Source organism: Hevea brasiliensis, chromosome 17 (assembly GCF_030052815.1).
Source record: "Hevea brasiliensis isolate MT/VB/25A 57/8 chromosome 17, ASM3005281v1, whole genome shotgun sequence".
NCBI lineage: Eukaryota > Viridiplantae > Streptophyta > Magnoliopsida > Malpighiales > Euphorbiaceae > Hevea > Hevea brasiliensis.
Window position 1 is genome coordinate 17,379,427 of NC_079509.1, and position 13,143 is coordinate 17,392,569.

The window sequence follows — 13,143 nt, forward strand, 5'->3', positions numbered from 1 at the left end:
AATAAATTTCTATAAAATTTAAAATGAATTCGATTTTTAAAAATATTAATTAAATTTAAGTTCAAATTAGATGACTTTAGCAATTCCCATCTGTTTTTATCCCTGCCTACTTCCCCAATCCCTACTAAAAAACACAAATGGATTGGTCAATGATAAGAGTACAATGGCCAATACTAGCAATTATTGTATCAAATCTTATTAAAATTTTTTTTTCTCCATCATTTCATGTGAACAAATTTCAAATTAAACCCTTCAAGACCAAAATTGTATCACCACCTTCTTATTGAAGTGTTTCTTTGAGTTAAAATAATATAGGGTAAATTATCATTGTCTTTTAATTATATTAAAATTAATTATTGAATTTTTATATTTTTAAAAATACATAATTTAATATTTTACATTTGATTTCATTAATTATTTCGTCTCTCTATTCACTTTTATTAATTTAATTATTAATAAGTGGATTAAAAGATAGTCCACAAATGATAAAAATATTAATAATAATAAAATTTTAAGTGAAAAACATTTGTAAGGATAAAAATTTGTAAATAAAAATATTTTTCATTAACGATAAAAATAAAAATCAAGAAAAATAGATAGAAGATTAAAATAAATGACATAATTAAAATTTAAAAAATAATTAATACAATTTTTTAAAAAGAATTAATTATTTATAAATCACTCTCTTAATTTTTAAATATTAATATAAATATTAAATAAAAAAATAATATTTTAACAACCATCAAAAAAATAAACATTAACTTTTAAATTATTGTTAAATGGATTTTTAATCGTGAATTTATTTCTATTTATTGAATAATAAATATACAAATTGAATATTTTCCAAAAACAAAAAACACAAATTGAATCTTTCAACCAAAACATGTCATCCATTCAATTAAAATAATTACAGCAGTTGAAACAATTAAAGAAACATATTTAAAAAAAAAAAAACATATTATAACACTTAATAATTAGATATGTACCCAATTCATGAGTTCAGATAATTATCTCATTTTTTTAAATTATATAATTATATGATTTGATGTAATTTAATTAATTTTTTTTAAATTAAAAAATATATATATATTTTTTCGATGAATATATAATAAAAATGATGATGATTATTATTATTAGTTGATCAATCACCGTACTAATAATAAAATTTAATGAAAAGAAGGAAGCAGGGGAGTAGGGGTACTATTGGTACGGAAGAGGAAAAGACAAGTCACAGCTTTTGCAATAATTGAAACGCAGAGGGTAGTTTTGTAATGGCAGCTCCACAGAATACTTTCACTTCTCATCATCTTCCAGACATCTGCATGTGACCCTATCCATCTCTGCTGCTCAATGCCCCTCTCTTGCTCTTCTTTTATATTTCACTGTAATGTAAAATCAATAGATTTTGGTGAACTTTAGAATAATTTATTTCACATTCTTGTCTCTTTTGTAAAGCTTACAACTAACAATGGCAAGATGAATTGAAAATTCCCAATCTGTTTCCAACTATAACCCATGTTCTGGTTTCTTGCTTAGATAACCCCATCTCTCTCTTTCTCTCGCTTAATCTTTCAAGAACTCCCTTTTCTTGCATTTCTCTGGGTTTCAGCTGAGCATCTTCACTGGCGAGAAAGAAAAAGTTTGTCAATCGCAATATTCTATTTTTCTTTGGCATCTTTTTATTATTTTCAGCCTCCACCATTTCTTGTATAGTTGTTCTCGGTTCAGATTTCCAAATTAACTGGGCAGTGTTGATTTGAAGTTTGGGAGGGTTTTCATGAGCATTCTTGTTGCAAAGCTTTCATGCATCTAAAGCTTGGAATTCCATTGCCCATACGAGATTCGTGAAGGTAACTTGATGTTTCTGTTAGTAACTTGGAGACTTGTTGATTCTGCTTTATCATGTAAAATTATTTTATGAGGCTTGATGATCAAATTCTAGGAGATGAGACTTACTGGGATTTTCGTGCATTTTACAAGGCACTGTTCATTCTTGCATATTGATTGATTTTAGCTAACCAATTCGATTTTCGCATTTTTCTCTCTTTAAGAAATCTGTATATAATAGAGGAGTCTCATCTCATCAGGGTTCTTGAGGGAAAGTAGTAATGGAGAAGATCCAGAAGGGAGAGCTCTTGGGTCTTCTATATCTGGTGATAATATTCATGTCTGTTAGCGCTGGAGAAGTTGAGTCAAAATCTTTTTTTATAAATTGTGGGACGAATACCAGTGTTAATGTGGACGATAGGAGATGGGTTGGAGACATGGTTCCTAACAACAATTTCACCCTTGCTTCTTCCCCTTTGTCCACCACCACCTCTAATGCAAGTGGTGTTTCCACCTTGGGGTCATTATATGGAACTGCTCGGATCTTCACTGATGCTCTTAACTACACATTTGAAGGAATTAAGGGAAATTACTTTATTAGACTCCATTTCTGTCCTTTCCCTTTTGATAATTATACTATAAATGAATCCTCGTTTACTATCATGGCTAATGGTCTGAAACTGGTGTCTGAGTTCAATGTTCCGAGCAAGATTTCACATAAGAATTCGTACTTGCAGAGCTCCAGTAGCAATTCAAGTTCTTTCTCTTTGGTTAGAGAATACATTCTATTCATTTTGGATGTTCTTGTGCTTGAGTTTGTTCCATCTAAAGGATCATTTGGGTTCATAAATGCCATAGAGATTGTCCCTGCAGCGGATAATCTTTTCAAAGAAACTGTCAGTAAAGTAGGGGGAAATGATGCAAATCTCAAGTTGGGCGGACAGGGGATTGAAACTGTGTACAGGTTGAATGTTGGGGGCCCTGAGATCAAACCTAAACAGGATTCAGACTTCTGGAGGACGTGGGAAGTGGATTCCAGCTACATGATCATAGAAAGTGCTGGTTTTGAAATCCATAATAGTTCAAATATAACCTATGCTTCTATTAACGGTTCCTCAGTGGCTCCTCTTCTTGTATATGAAACAGCAAGAACTATGTCCAACACTGAAGTCCTAGAGAAAAGGTTTAATATGTCATGGAAATTTGAAGTGGATCCTGATTTTGATTATTTAGTCCGGTTACATTTCTGTGAACTGGAGTATGACAGGGCAAACCGGAGGATTTTCAGGATCTATATAAACAACAGGACAGCTGCTGATAACTTTGATGTCTATGTGCGAGCAGGGGGGGAGAATAAAGCATATCATCAAGATTATTTTGATGCAGTCTCCTCCAATATCAACACGCTGTGGATTCAACTGGGCCCTGACACTGCAGCTGGTGCTTCAGGAACTGATGCTTTGCTGAATGGGCTGGAGATTTTCAAGCTGAGTCGAAATGGGAATCTTGCTTATGTTGAGAAGTTCAATTCAGCTGGGAATTCTATTAAAAATTCAAAATCTTGGATTCTTTGGGTGGTAATTGGAGCAGGTGGAGTTTGTATCCTCATTCTTGCAACTGCATTTATTCTCGTCTTTTTCTTTTGCAGAACTCGTAAAAAAGAATTGAGTGACACCAAAGACAATGCTACTGGATGGCGGCCGCTCTTCCTGCATGGTTCTATTGTAAGTAGCATAGGTCATGGCAAGGGAGGAGTCCAAAATTCAAATGGATCTACTGCATCCACTAGAGTGGGCAAGCGGTTTACATTGGCAGAGATTCGTGCTGCAACGAATAATTTTGATGAAAGTTTGGTGATTGGAGTTGGAGGTTTTGGCAAAGTGTACAAAGGGGAAATTGAAGATGGAACCCTTGCTGCAATCAAGCGAGCAAACCCACAATCTGAGCAAGGCCTGGCTGAATTTGAAACGGAGATTGAGATGCTCTCAAAGCTGAGGCATAGGCATCTGGTCTCCATGATTGGGTTCTGTGAAGAGCAGAATGAGATGATCTTGGTTTATGAGTACATGGCAAATGGGACTCTTAGAAGTCATCTTTTTGGGAGTGATCTTCCTCCCTTAACTTGGAAGCAGAGGCTAGAAGTATGCATTGGCGCTGCACGGGGACTTCATTACCTTCATACAGGAGCAGACCGGGGGATAATTCACAGGGATGTTAAGACAACCAATATACTGCTTGATGAAAATTTTGTAGCAAAAATGTCGGATTTCGGGTTGTCGAAAACTGGTCCAGCTTGGGACCACACCCATGTTAGTACAGCAGTGAAAGGAAGCTTTGGATATCTTGACCCTGAATATTTTCGTCGACAGCAGTTAACTGAGAAATCTGATGTTTACTCTTTTGGTGTAGTGTTATTTGAAGTTGTTTGTGCTCGAGCTGTTATAAATCCAAGCTTGCCAAAAGATCAGATCAATCTCGCAGAGTGGGCAATGAGGTGGCAGCGGCAAAGATCTCTCGAAACCATCACTGATCCAAATCTGACTGGAAATTACTGCCCTGAGTCCCTGAAAAAGTTTGGGGAGATAGCAGAAAAATGTCTTGCAGATGAAGGGAAGACTCGGCCTACAATGGGGGAAGTTTTGTGGCATTTGGAATATGTCTTGCAACTGCATGAAGCTTGGAAGATTGCTGGTGTTACAGAAAGCTCTATATCAGGTAATCAAGCAATGGAGGATCTAGAAGAGAGAGTGCAAGGAAAGGAGCAGCAACCTTCCAATGAAGGGACCAGTAAATGTGAACGTGATGGATGAAAGAATCCAGAGTATATGCATAGATGTGGTCATTATATTGATATTATGATGTTTTAGTGTTATCTATTCTTTTATTTTGTTCTTTCTGATTAAGCATTGAGCAGGAACTCTACAGTGGTTATACATAGTGAGGGAGGTAAATTGTATTGGTTGTAATTTTTTGTTCCTTACATGAAAATTACCTGGAAGGACCTCCATCTGCGTGCCCAAGTCGAAATACCTTCATAGAAATTCTAAATGTATCCGACTCGATCAATTTCGTATTTTTGGTTAACAATGATTTTTTTTTTTTCTTTTAAACTTAGTTGACAATGATTTTGTTAGTTTTTCATTATTGCACACGCTTGAAAGCCTTATAAATCTCTCTCTCCCCGAGACCTTACAGTTCCAAGAAACCCCTGTTTTAATTAAAGCGATATTCAGTACGAATTCGACACGCATGATGTGTTTCAACTAAACCTAGTATCTATATGCAGATGCAACTTACAGAATGATTTCTAGTTGACGCTCGAGACTTCCCTTTTGTTTTCCCCCTTTTCATGATAATTTCATATTGAATTACTGGGTGGAGTATTATTTTTTTTGGATATTGAATTTAAACTGCCAAAGCTCATTCAGCAAGACATACATTTGAATATTAACGTTTTAAGAAGTGAATTAAATGGCTTTTGACTTTTTCATTTCACTACATTTTAAGTTCCAGCCACAGAACAATCATGAAACGCAGGGTAATCCACATGAATGGATAAAATGCACTGGACACAGAAAACAAGAGTACCCAAGAACTACCTGGGACAAGCTCTGGTCATGGACAACAACGTCCCCAACTAGCAGGAACCAACCAACGACGTTCTAGTCTTGGTTCCCAAGCACAGGCAACATGGAATGGTACATTGGGATAATTGCTACCCAATATCAGATAATCAAAGTTCAAAAAGCAATCTTACACGCAATCCTGCAACACGACTGTTTAACTGTTGCAAAGCCTTCATCATCAAGTGAGACGGTGCTTAGACGTTTAAGCAAGACTGCCTCTGTAGCTTCGTCAAATTCCTGCCTAGACTTGAACAAGAAATAGCCTCCACACTCCCATGCTGAAAGGTTGCAGGGGGTTGAAAGTGTTTGGGCCTGCGGACAACGAATCCACAATAAACAATCAAGATAATTAAATTTCAGCTGAGATCAAACATCGCGCAAAGTTAACATTGTTGGCAATTTCATAATTTTGTCCAAATATTTAATAAGAGGTTAAGTCAGATTCGGAACTTAAGCTAAGATTAATATGGGACATTATATACATGGTCATAAATTCCATACCATCACCGGCTGGCATATACCAAATTTGAGTTGAACCAGTAAATTCTAACCCACAATTTGTTATCTTGATTTATCAAATAATCCTAGTATTTCTTTTCCCTGCTGTGCTGGTCTATTTCAGGTCATAAAATGTCATAGAAAACCTAGTCCTTCACTGTAAAATAAAATATATAAACATCATTCCAACACAAAGATATTTCAAAATTCAAAAATCAACTTTTAGAAGGTCAACAAGACCTCTTTCTTCCTCTTCTTATGTGTGTGCACATGTGCATATGTGTTTCTCTCCAGTCCTCTTCCAGATAATAGCACGCCAAAGATGTTCGCATCTAGTCAGATGTCATAGCCAAGCAAAATCAAAGCCAATTAAGTAAAATTGGCAGAGAATGTACGTCCATAAAATGTGAGGGGATGAAAACGTCTGCAGGATTACCTCCTTTAACCAACAAGGGAGATTAATTCAAGAGAAGAATGGATCAAAAACAAATCTCCTTCACATGGTATAAAATACAGGATAGAACAATCACATCGCCATTTTACCTGAAGAAACAAAAAAACCTTTTTGCCACAATCTGATATCATCAGGTTATAAGGGATGTCCTTGTCGAGTAAACAAGAACATGTCTCAGCAAGAACCTCCACCATGATCTTAAAATTGCAGTTACTCGCAAAGAGGAGGGTTTTGATAGGGTAATCTATGACAGTAGAGATGTGAATTCCTTTTTGTCCGGCATCAAATAAGATATCAACAGGCATGTGCTCCACTGGTAAAAGATCTGGAAAGTAGCAGGCCTTCGCCACCAAAAGAAAACAAAAGAATTTTCACTGCAATTCCTCCCATTAATTGAGAAGAACGAACATTTGGTGATGAATGATAAAATTGAATGGTGTCCAGAAACCCATTACTTGTCATAATTTCAAAAAATGGCATGCAGAAACTTTCATATAGAAACTGTTTTTATGATGACAACAAGCAATACGGTACCTGGAAATAGACACGTGAATGTCGGGGACAATTGTAGAATAAACGGAAAGAACAATTATTTATCTCAACAGCAACCCTCACAACCATTTCCAAGAATCTTGCATCCAGGACCTGGTCAAGTCTGTCGAAGGCATGAGGTACCAGGAAGACATGGCCATATTCAATTGGGTTTACCTTAAACAACAATCAATCTACAAGTCAGATGTAAGAATACACAAAGAACAACTATTTTTAACATTGTAAATTGATGTAGGAAATCCTAAAAATTTTAGGACTATTAGTACTGCTTATTTTAAGAAAAAGTATAAGAAATAGTAGTTTATTTTATTTAGAAGTTAGTAGTTTTATTTGATTTGTAATTCCTAATTATAGTTGGAATTAGGGTTCCTAATCCTAATGTAATTAGGGTAAATAGGGCCTAGGATCTCTACATACTTAGAGATTTTATTGTGATTATTGACTATTGAATTTGAGCAAATAAATTGAGAATTAGTTTCTCTTCAATTTGAGATGTTTCTCACCCTAAATCCCCAATGCCTATTGGTTCTGCATAATCCTAAAGGTTTTAGGACTTTTAGGACTGCTTATTTTAGGAAAAAGTATAGGAAATAGTAGTTTATTTTATTTAAAAGTTAGCAGTTTTATTTGATTTGCGATTCCTAATTAGAGTTGGAACCTAATGTAATTAGGGTTACAAAAATCTATAAATAGGGCCTAGGATCTCTACATAATTAAAGATTTTATTATGATTATTGACTATTGAATTTGAGCAAATTAATTGAGAATTAGTTTCTCTCCAATTTGAGAATTTGTTTCACACCACAAATCCCCAATGCCTAATGGTTCTACATCAAAAATATATTGCGATCAACATGCACAATAAACATCCCAAAAAGCTTTGCAAGGACAAGGCACAGTGATATGATAGCCCATTGCAAGTTTGGCTTAAAAAGAGAGCCTTAAAAAAATAAGTAAATAAAAGGAAACTTTGAAGATAGACTGGCAGCCTACTTCACATACCCCCTTAATAAATTTTTTTTTTTTTTTTTTTTTTTTTTAGAAAAAAAGGGGACACAAAAACCAGAATTGATAAGTAAAGCGGACTTTTGGGACCATTTCAATTTAGCCTTCTTCTTCTTCTTTTCCTTGGAAAAAAAAGAAAGGAAACTCATTTGGTTGAGCATTGTTGTTTCATGTAATTTTTACTTTTCTCCCTTTCGTGTTTAAACTTGAAAAAAATAAGCAAAAAATGGAAAAATAGGTTTTCATTGTTGTTTCTCATAGCGCTCAATCATCGTGGGCCCATCCTCCACTATAATGTTGTAACTGGTTTTCAAGAGAAATACCATATGCTCTGCTTTTTTATTATTATTTTTTACCTACTTCCACTTGGTTCTCGGCTAAAATGCATTAAATGCATTAAATAAATAATTGAGTTCTAGTCAGCATTTTGGAGAAGATTATGAACATAATTCATAATTGAATTTTTTTCCCTATTATTCCTTTATTTTTCAGAGTTTAACTTTAATATTTTTTACAGTTAATATTATTATATATTGTTTTTAGAGTTTTAAAATTTAATAAATATTTTATTTAAACTATAATAGACTTTTATATTATTATAATAATTATTTTTAACTAAGATTGATTTTTTTGGTGAATATATGCACTATTTATTTTATTTTATTTTATTTTTTTTTTTTTTTTTTTGAAGATAGGAATACATTTTACAAGCCAAACTATTTTTGCTATACAACAAAAGGTATAAAATTAATAAAAACAGTTTCTGAAAACAGACAACAAAAAACAGAAGATAGCTTTTAGTTCTTAAAAAAAATAAAAAAACAACAAACCTACCATGATACCAACATACCCTAAAAAATTCAAAAATAAATAAAAACAGATAAAAACGAGAATCAATAATATGTCAATCAGGAGTCTCATGACTCGAGAATGGACAGGAAGTCAAGACAATTAAAGACAATGACAAGCACCATTTGTTTTTATGTTTCTCATAAAGATGAAATATAGCTTCTATGATATTTGGAGCTACCTTAAAGGAGGAACTCCAAATGCTCAGACTTACATTGATAACAATCAAGATTGCATCATTAGGCACAGCAGCTGAAGGAATAAGCTCAGAGTCTGCCTTGTCACCATTTGTAATGCAAAACAGTAATTCTTCACAGTGCTTGGTCTGCTCAAACACAAGCACGTCCTCTTGATGGCACATTTTATGCTTCTTAAGGTCTTGTAAACCATCCATACTCCGGTCACTATTTAACTGAGCAAGAAACTTTCTTCTACCCCTAATAACCTGTATAAATTAACTATCAGTTCTCCATTATATTTAAATTATTTCTCGGCAAAAGAAGACTACTAAAGAAAATAAAACCTTAATCTCAGAGGCAGTAATGTCATATTTGAAATGACCTTTCCACATTCTCTCTTCCCACTGCAATGCAACAAGAAAAGATTATGGCTACATTTCATTAAGAAATCAGGGAACATTTTTGTTCTATACCTGGGCAAAACAAAGAGGGCCTAACACATTTTCTTCTTTACCTGTGCAAGGAGAAGAGAATCCAATAGACTTTGCTCTTCTTCAGACATGTGTGAAACTCCCCCAAACAAGCTATTGTCAATGAGATATTTGGTGCCAAAGCAATAAATGGGAATTTTGATGCCTGAGCAAGATCACAGAAATTCAAATTATATTTAGGGAAAGAAAAAGGTTTTCCATTATATGCAAAACAATCCTCAGTAAGACATCAACTATAAAAGCATGAGTAACTGATTATGCATCAGAGTTCCAACAATACACTGCAGATAATGTATGGTGTCAACCAAAGTGGCAGTAGTCATCTAAATCCATCAAGTTTTCAACCGCTCAAACATATAATTACCTGCCACTATGCAAAACAAGTTTCTTCAAAACAATTTTTTAATTGGTACATTTAGTGCCACTGTGTTGTATTTTGTAAAAACAGAACTAATCACGCTTCTAGCTGGACCCGGAAAGAAACAGTTCACAAATTCTCAAATGCTGCATGTCACCACAATTTCAACTCTTCCACACCATTCACAAGACAGAACTATTAACATGCCCATATGTCCATCCTCATCCATGAAACCATTGCCATTAACAGATGTTTCATCACTGCCCGCCACCGCCTGACTAATTTTTTGATATTTTCTAGCACTACTATCTCCTCTCTCTCTCTCTCTCAAGAAAACGTAAATAAAGCTTGCAACAAAAGCTGCCAAGAGCAATAGGGCTGCAAACAAAGATCAGCTTAATAATGTGTAGGGTTTACCTCTCTCTGCATCACAAGTCTCTCCCTGTAGAACTAACTTCAACTAGAGCTAAGAATAATTTCAAATGTTTCCATTATGCCTATATTATTATAATGCTTCTAATCTGTTCCATTGTCCTCTGAAGATATTCAACATTAAAATACATACATACACACAAACACTTATATGTGATATGCTTTTAAATGGTAAAACTTCCTATTTAAGGGATTTCTAGTGATGAAAATTTTCATTATGTTACAGCATTCCTTAATACATTGTAAGCACAGGTTATGTCCATTAAATAATAAATATATTGATTTGCATTGCTAAGGCATTAAACAAACTTTTTAACCTCAAAGGTTTCCAGGCTCAACCAAGGAATAACAAACTTGTTTAACAATGGATGACAGCATCATTTTGACCATTACACTCTTTAGTCTTCTGCATTTTGTCTCTTTTCTAAACTCCAACTCTCTATTCTCATCATTTCCCTATGTGCCCCCCTTCCCAAAGAACAAATAAATAAAAGAGAAGTTTAAAAAAAAAAAAGAAGTCCTGACAATCATAAATTCTATGATGAATGAAAAAAATAAAGTGAGAAGCCAAACCACACTAAATACTGTAGAATTAACATACTTTACCAATTTTATAACAACCTTAGGCAAACAATAAAAAAAGGTTGACCCAATGCATAAAGCATCCCACACTTGTGTGCTCTAAGGAGGGCTAATGTACGCAGCCTTGCCCCCTGCTTTGTAGAGAGGCTACTTCCATGGCTCTAATCTAATTATACATGACTCTAAATTTTAAGTTGCTGACAGGACTTCAGAGCAAAATTTCCATGCTGGACTGTCATAGGGTTCCATTTAATAGTCAAGTTCCCAATGTGAAAGATGGAAGTGCTCGAGATGAAAAATAATAGGTATAACACACATCCACACAAATGGGACTTGGGACAGTTACCACCAAAAATTAAAAAATTAGGGACAAAACAAAAACAGCATTATTCTTATTGGCGCTGACCATAAAAATCAACATCCAAAGGCAAAATTTCGATGGATACATAATATGACAAAGAATTACGTCTCACAACTCTAATAAATGAACTTTCATTTAAATTGAAACAAATAAAGAGATAATCAACACTAACCTTGAGAGCAGAAATGAGGACAACCCAACTGTTCAGTTGCACATCTCAACAGTAAATTGTTATCAGCAATTGGCTTGACTGTAACCATGCTTAAACAGAGTAATTTTCAAATCCACAATAAAATTAAATACTGTATTCAAATTGCTGTTCCAGCACCCTCCAAGTCAAGGAAGGTCAGATTGCTCAGATGCTTGTGTCAGTACCCACCACCAGCAAGGAAGGTAAGATCTGCTGGATGCCCACCTGCTGAAGGTAGGGCACCACGACCACCGTGAAATGAAGGGGATGCAATCAAAAACTTAGGAAATGCTTGTGCACATGATTTTCCCCGTCTAGTCTTAATACGTGTTTCTCTTTTTAGAGCCGTGATTGAACAAATGAAGCCAGCCCTAACAGGACCAGCAGCCCACTTATGTCCTTACAATTCTTCAAAGAGAACTGGAAATCATAAAATCAACAAGTCAAATATACCTCCAATCTTTGAACTCTTATCAAGGGAGAATATCACAATTCTCTTATGCAACTATGTTGTCTAAGGGAAAAAAAAAAATGAACACTTGCTTCTCATGTCATCTTCCTAAATAAATGAAAGGAACTTAGCTAAAATAGTTTCCTATTTGTTCAAATTTCAGCAATTGGAACCCTAGACACAAGAACTATAAGTGAAGCAGATTACCCAATATGATGCTGAGTCCAGTTGCTCCTTATCAAGCCAAAACAAGTGATATAAGTTCAAAAGGAAATTTTCTTTCTCCCCTGTCTCTTTTCAGTATTCTCAGCAACCAAAAATAAAGCAATCCCTAGCTAGGTTTGTTCAATTACTTCTTTAACCCAGAATCGTCTTGGCCATAAACTTATATTGCTTTAAAATTAAATAAAAAGGTGACAAAACAGAATCAATTGAAAAGCAAAAATAACCTTTATGAAATTATGCCAAAAAAGACCTCACAGCTCCGAAAGATTAACAACGTCGGAAGAATTTTGGTCATGAACAAATCAGTATCTGCATGTCAAAATCATCACAAATCAATCAAGCAAATCCATACATTTATTTCGAAGAATAAGAATTTAAAAATAAAAAATCAATCGAGGATGTGAATAAAAGTTCACCAATTCAACCAATTGAATCATATACCTACAATTTAAGCTGTAAAAGCGTAATTGATCAATAAAATTATCACCAAATAAATAAGCGGCAAACATAAAAATACAAGAAATCGAAACAGATTGAACAAGTTAAAATCAGGTATATTGCAGAGACAATCGAATTTAAGGAAGAAATCAGTACCTGGGCGGGACAGATTTTGGCGCTATTTTCTCTCTCTCCGTGCCTCTTTATCCTATTTCATCGTCACGACTACTTCTCAAATCCGGCCTCGGTCATCCATTAATGAGGGCTGGACACGTCTAATCAATCGTCCCAGAACAATGCCAATTTGCCCTTGGGCGGCTGCAGTGGCATGTTTTTTTTTTTAATTTGACAATTTATTAATAATGTAAAACGTGTGCGCAACATAATTTTTTTATTAAAAAATATAAATATAAATATAAATAATTAAAAATTTAAATGATTGTATTAACGAATGATTTAGCATTATTATTCTTTCAATGACTTTAATAATACTAATCTCAGATACATATATATATATATATATATATATATATATATATATATATATATATTTTTTTTTTTTCTCTCAAAATAACTATAGCCAAAATTATATAGCTTTCTTACAATTTTTTTAAGACTTTAAAAA

At 34.1% G+C, this 13,143-nt stretch overlaps 2 protein-coding genes across 6 annotated transcripts; one reads left to right on the plus strand and one right to left on the minus strand.

The window, feature by feature from the left end:
* Window positions 1-1,180: 1,180 nt before the first annotated feature.
* On the plus strand, window positions 1,181-4,834 carry LOC110652440 (probable receptor-like protein kinase At1g30570). Of its 2 annotated transcripts, none has more exons than XM_021808030.2 (2): window positions 1,181-1,850; window positions 2,088-4,834. In XM_021808030.2, exon 2 carries the CDS (start codon window positions 2,109-2,111, stop codon window positions 4,635-4,637), a length of 2,529 nt encoding a protein of 842 aa, XP_021663722.2. In that variant the 5' UTR covers window positions 1,181-1,850; window positions 2,088-2,108; the 3' UTR covers window positions 4,638-4,834. The 2 variants fall into 2 exon arrangements, with proteins under 2 accessions (XP_021663722.2, XP_021663723.2); XM_021808031.2 differs by having other exon boundaries at window positions 1,329-1,850; window positions 2,052-4,834.
* Window positions 4,835-5,290: 456 nt separating this feature from the next.
* On the minus strand, window positions 5,291-12,842 carry LOC110670426 (GDP-L-galactose phosphorylase 1). 4 transcript variants are annotated; one of them, XM_058139859.1, is made up of 9 exons: window positions 12,675-12,841; window positions 12,331-12,389; window positions 11,387-11,824; window positions 9,505-9,626; window positions 9,335-9,394; window positions 9,026-9,256; window positions 6,940-7,113; window positions 6,495-6,746; window positions 5,291-5,765 (listed from the first exon to the last, which is right to left on the minus strand). In XM_058139859.1, the coding sequence occupies exons 3-9, from the start codon at window positions 11,472-11,474 to the stop codon at window positions 5,568-5,570; spliced, it is 1,125 nt and encodes a 374-aa protein (XP_057995842.1). In that variant the 5' UTR covers window positions 11,475-11,824; window positions 12,331-12,389; window positions 12,675-12,841; the 3' UTR covers window positions 5,291-5,567. The 4 variants fall into 4 exon arrangements, with proteins under 4 accessions (XP_057995842.1, XP_057995840.1, XP_057995844.1 ...); XM_058139857.1 differs by having other exon boundaries at window positions 12,305-12,389; XM_058139860.1 differs by lacking the exon at window positions 5,291-5,765 and adding an exon at window positions 6,001-6,249 and having other exon boundaries at window positions 12,305-12,389; window positions 12,675-12,842.
* Between the last annotated feature and the right edge of the window lie 301 nt (window positions 12,843-13,143).

What these genes read in the sequence shown, in the direction of transcription:
- LOC110652440 (XM_021808030.2), top strand. Translation starts at nt 2,109, where the DNA reads ATGGAGAAGATCCAGAAGGGAGAGCTCTTGGGTCTTCTATATCTGGTG.
- LOC110670426 (XM_058139859.1), bottom strand. Translation starts at nt 11,474, where the DNA reads ATGGTTACAGTCAAGCCAATTGCTGATAACAATTTACTGTTGAGATGT. An exon ending in TCCTCATTTCTGCTCTCAAG is followed by an intron (nt 9,627 to 11,386) that starts GTTAGTGTTGAT and finishes GATCTTGCTCAG; the next exon opens with GCATCAAAATTCCCATTTAT. An exon ending in CAATCTTGATTGTTATCAAT is followed by an intron (nt 7,114 to 9,025) that starts GTAAGTCTGAGC and finishes TTGTTGTTTAAG; the next exon opens with GTAAACCCAATTGAATATGG.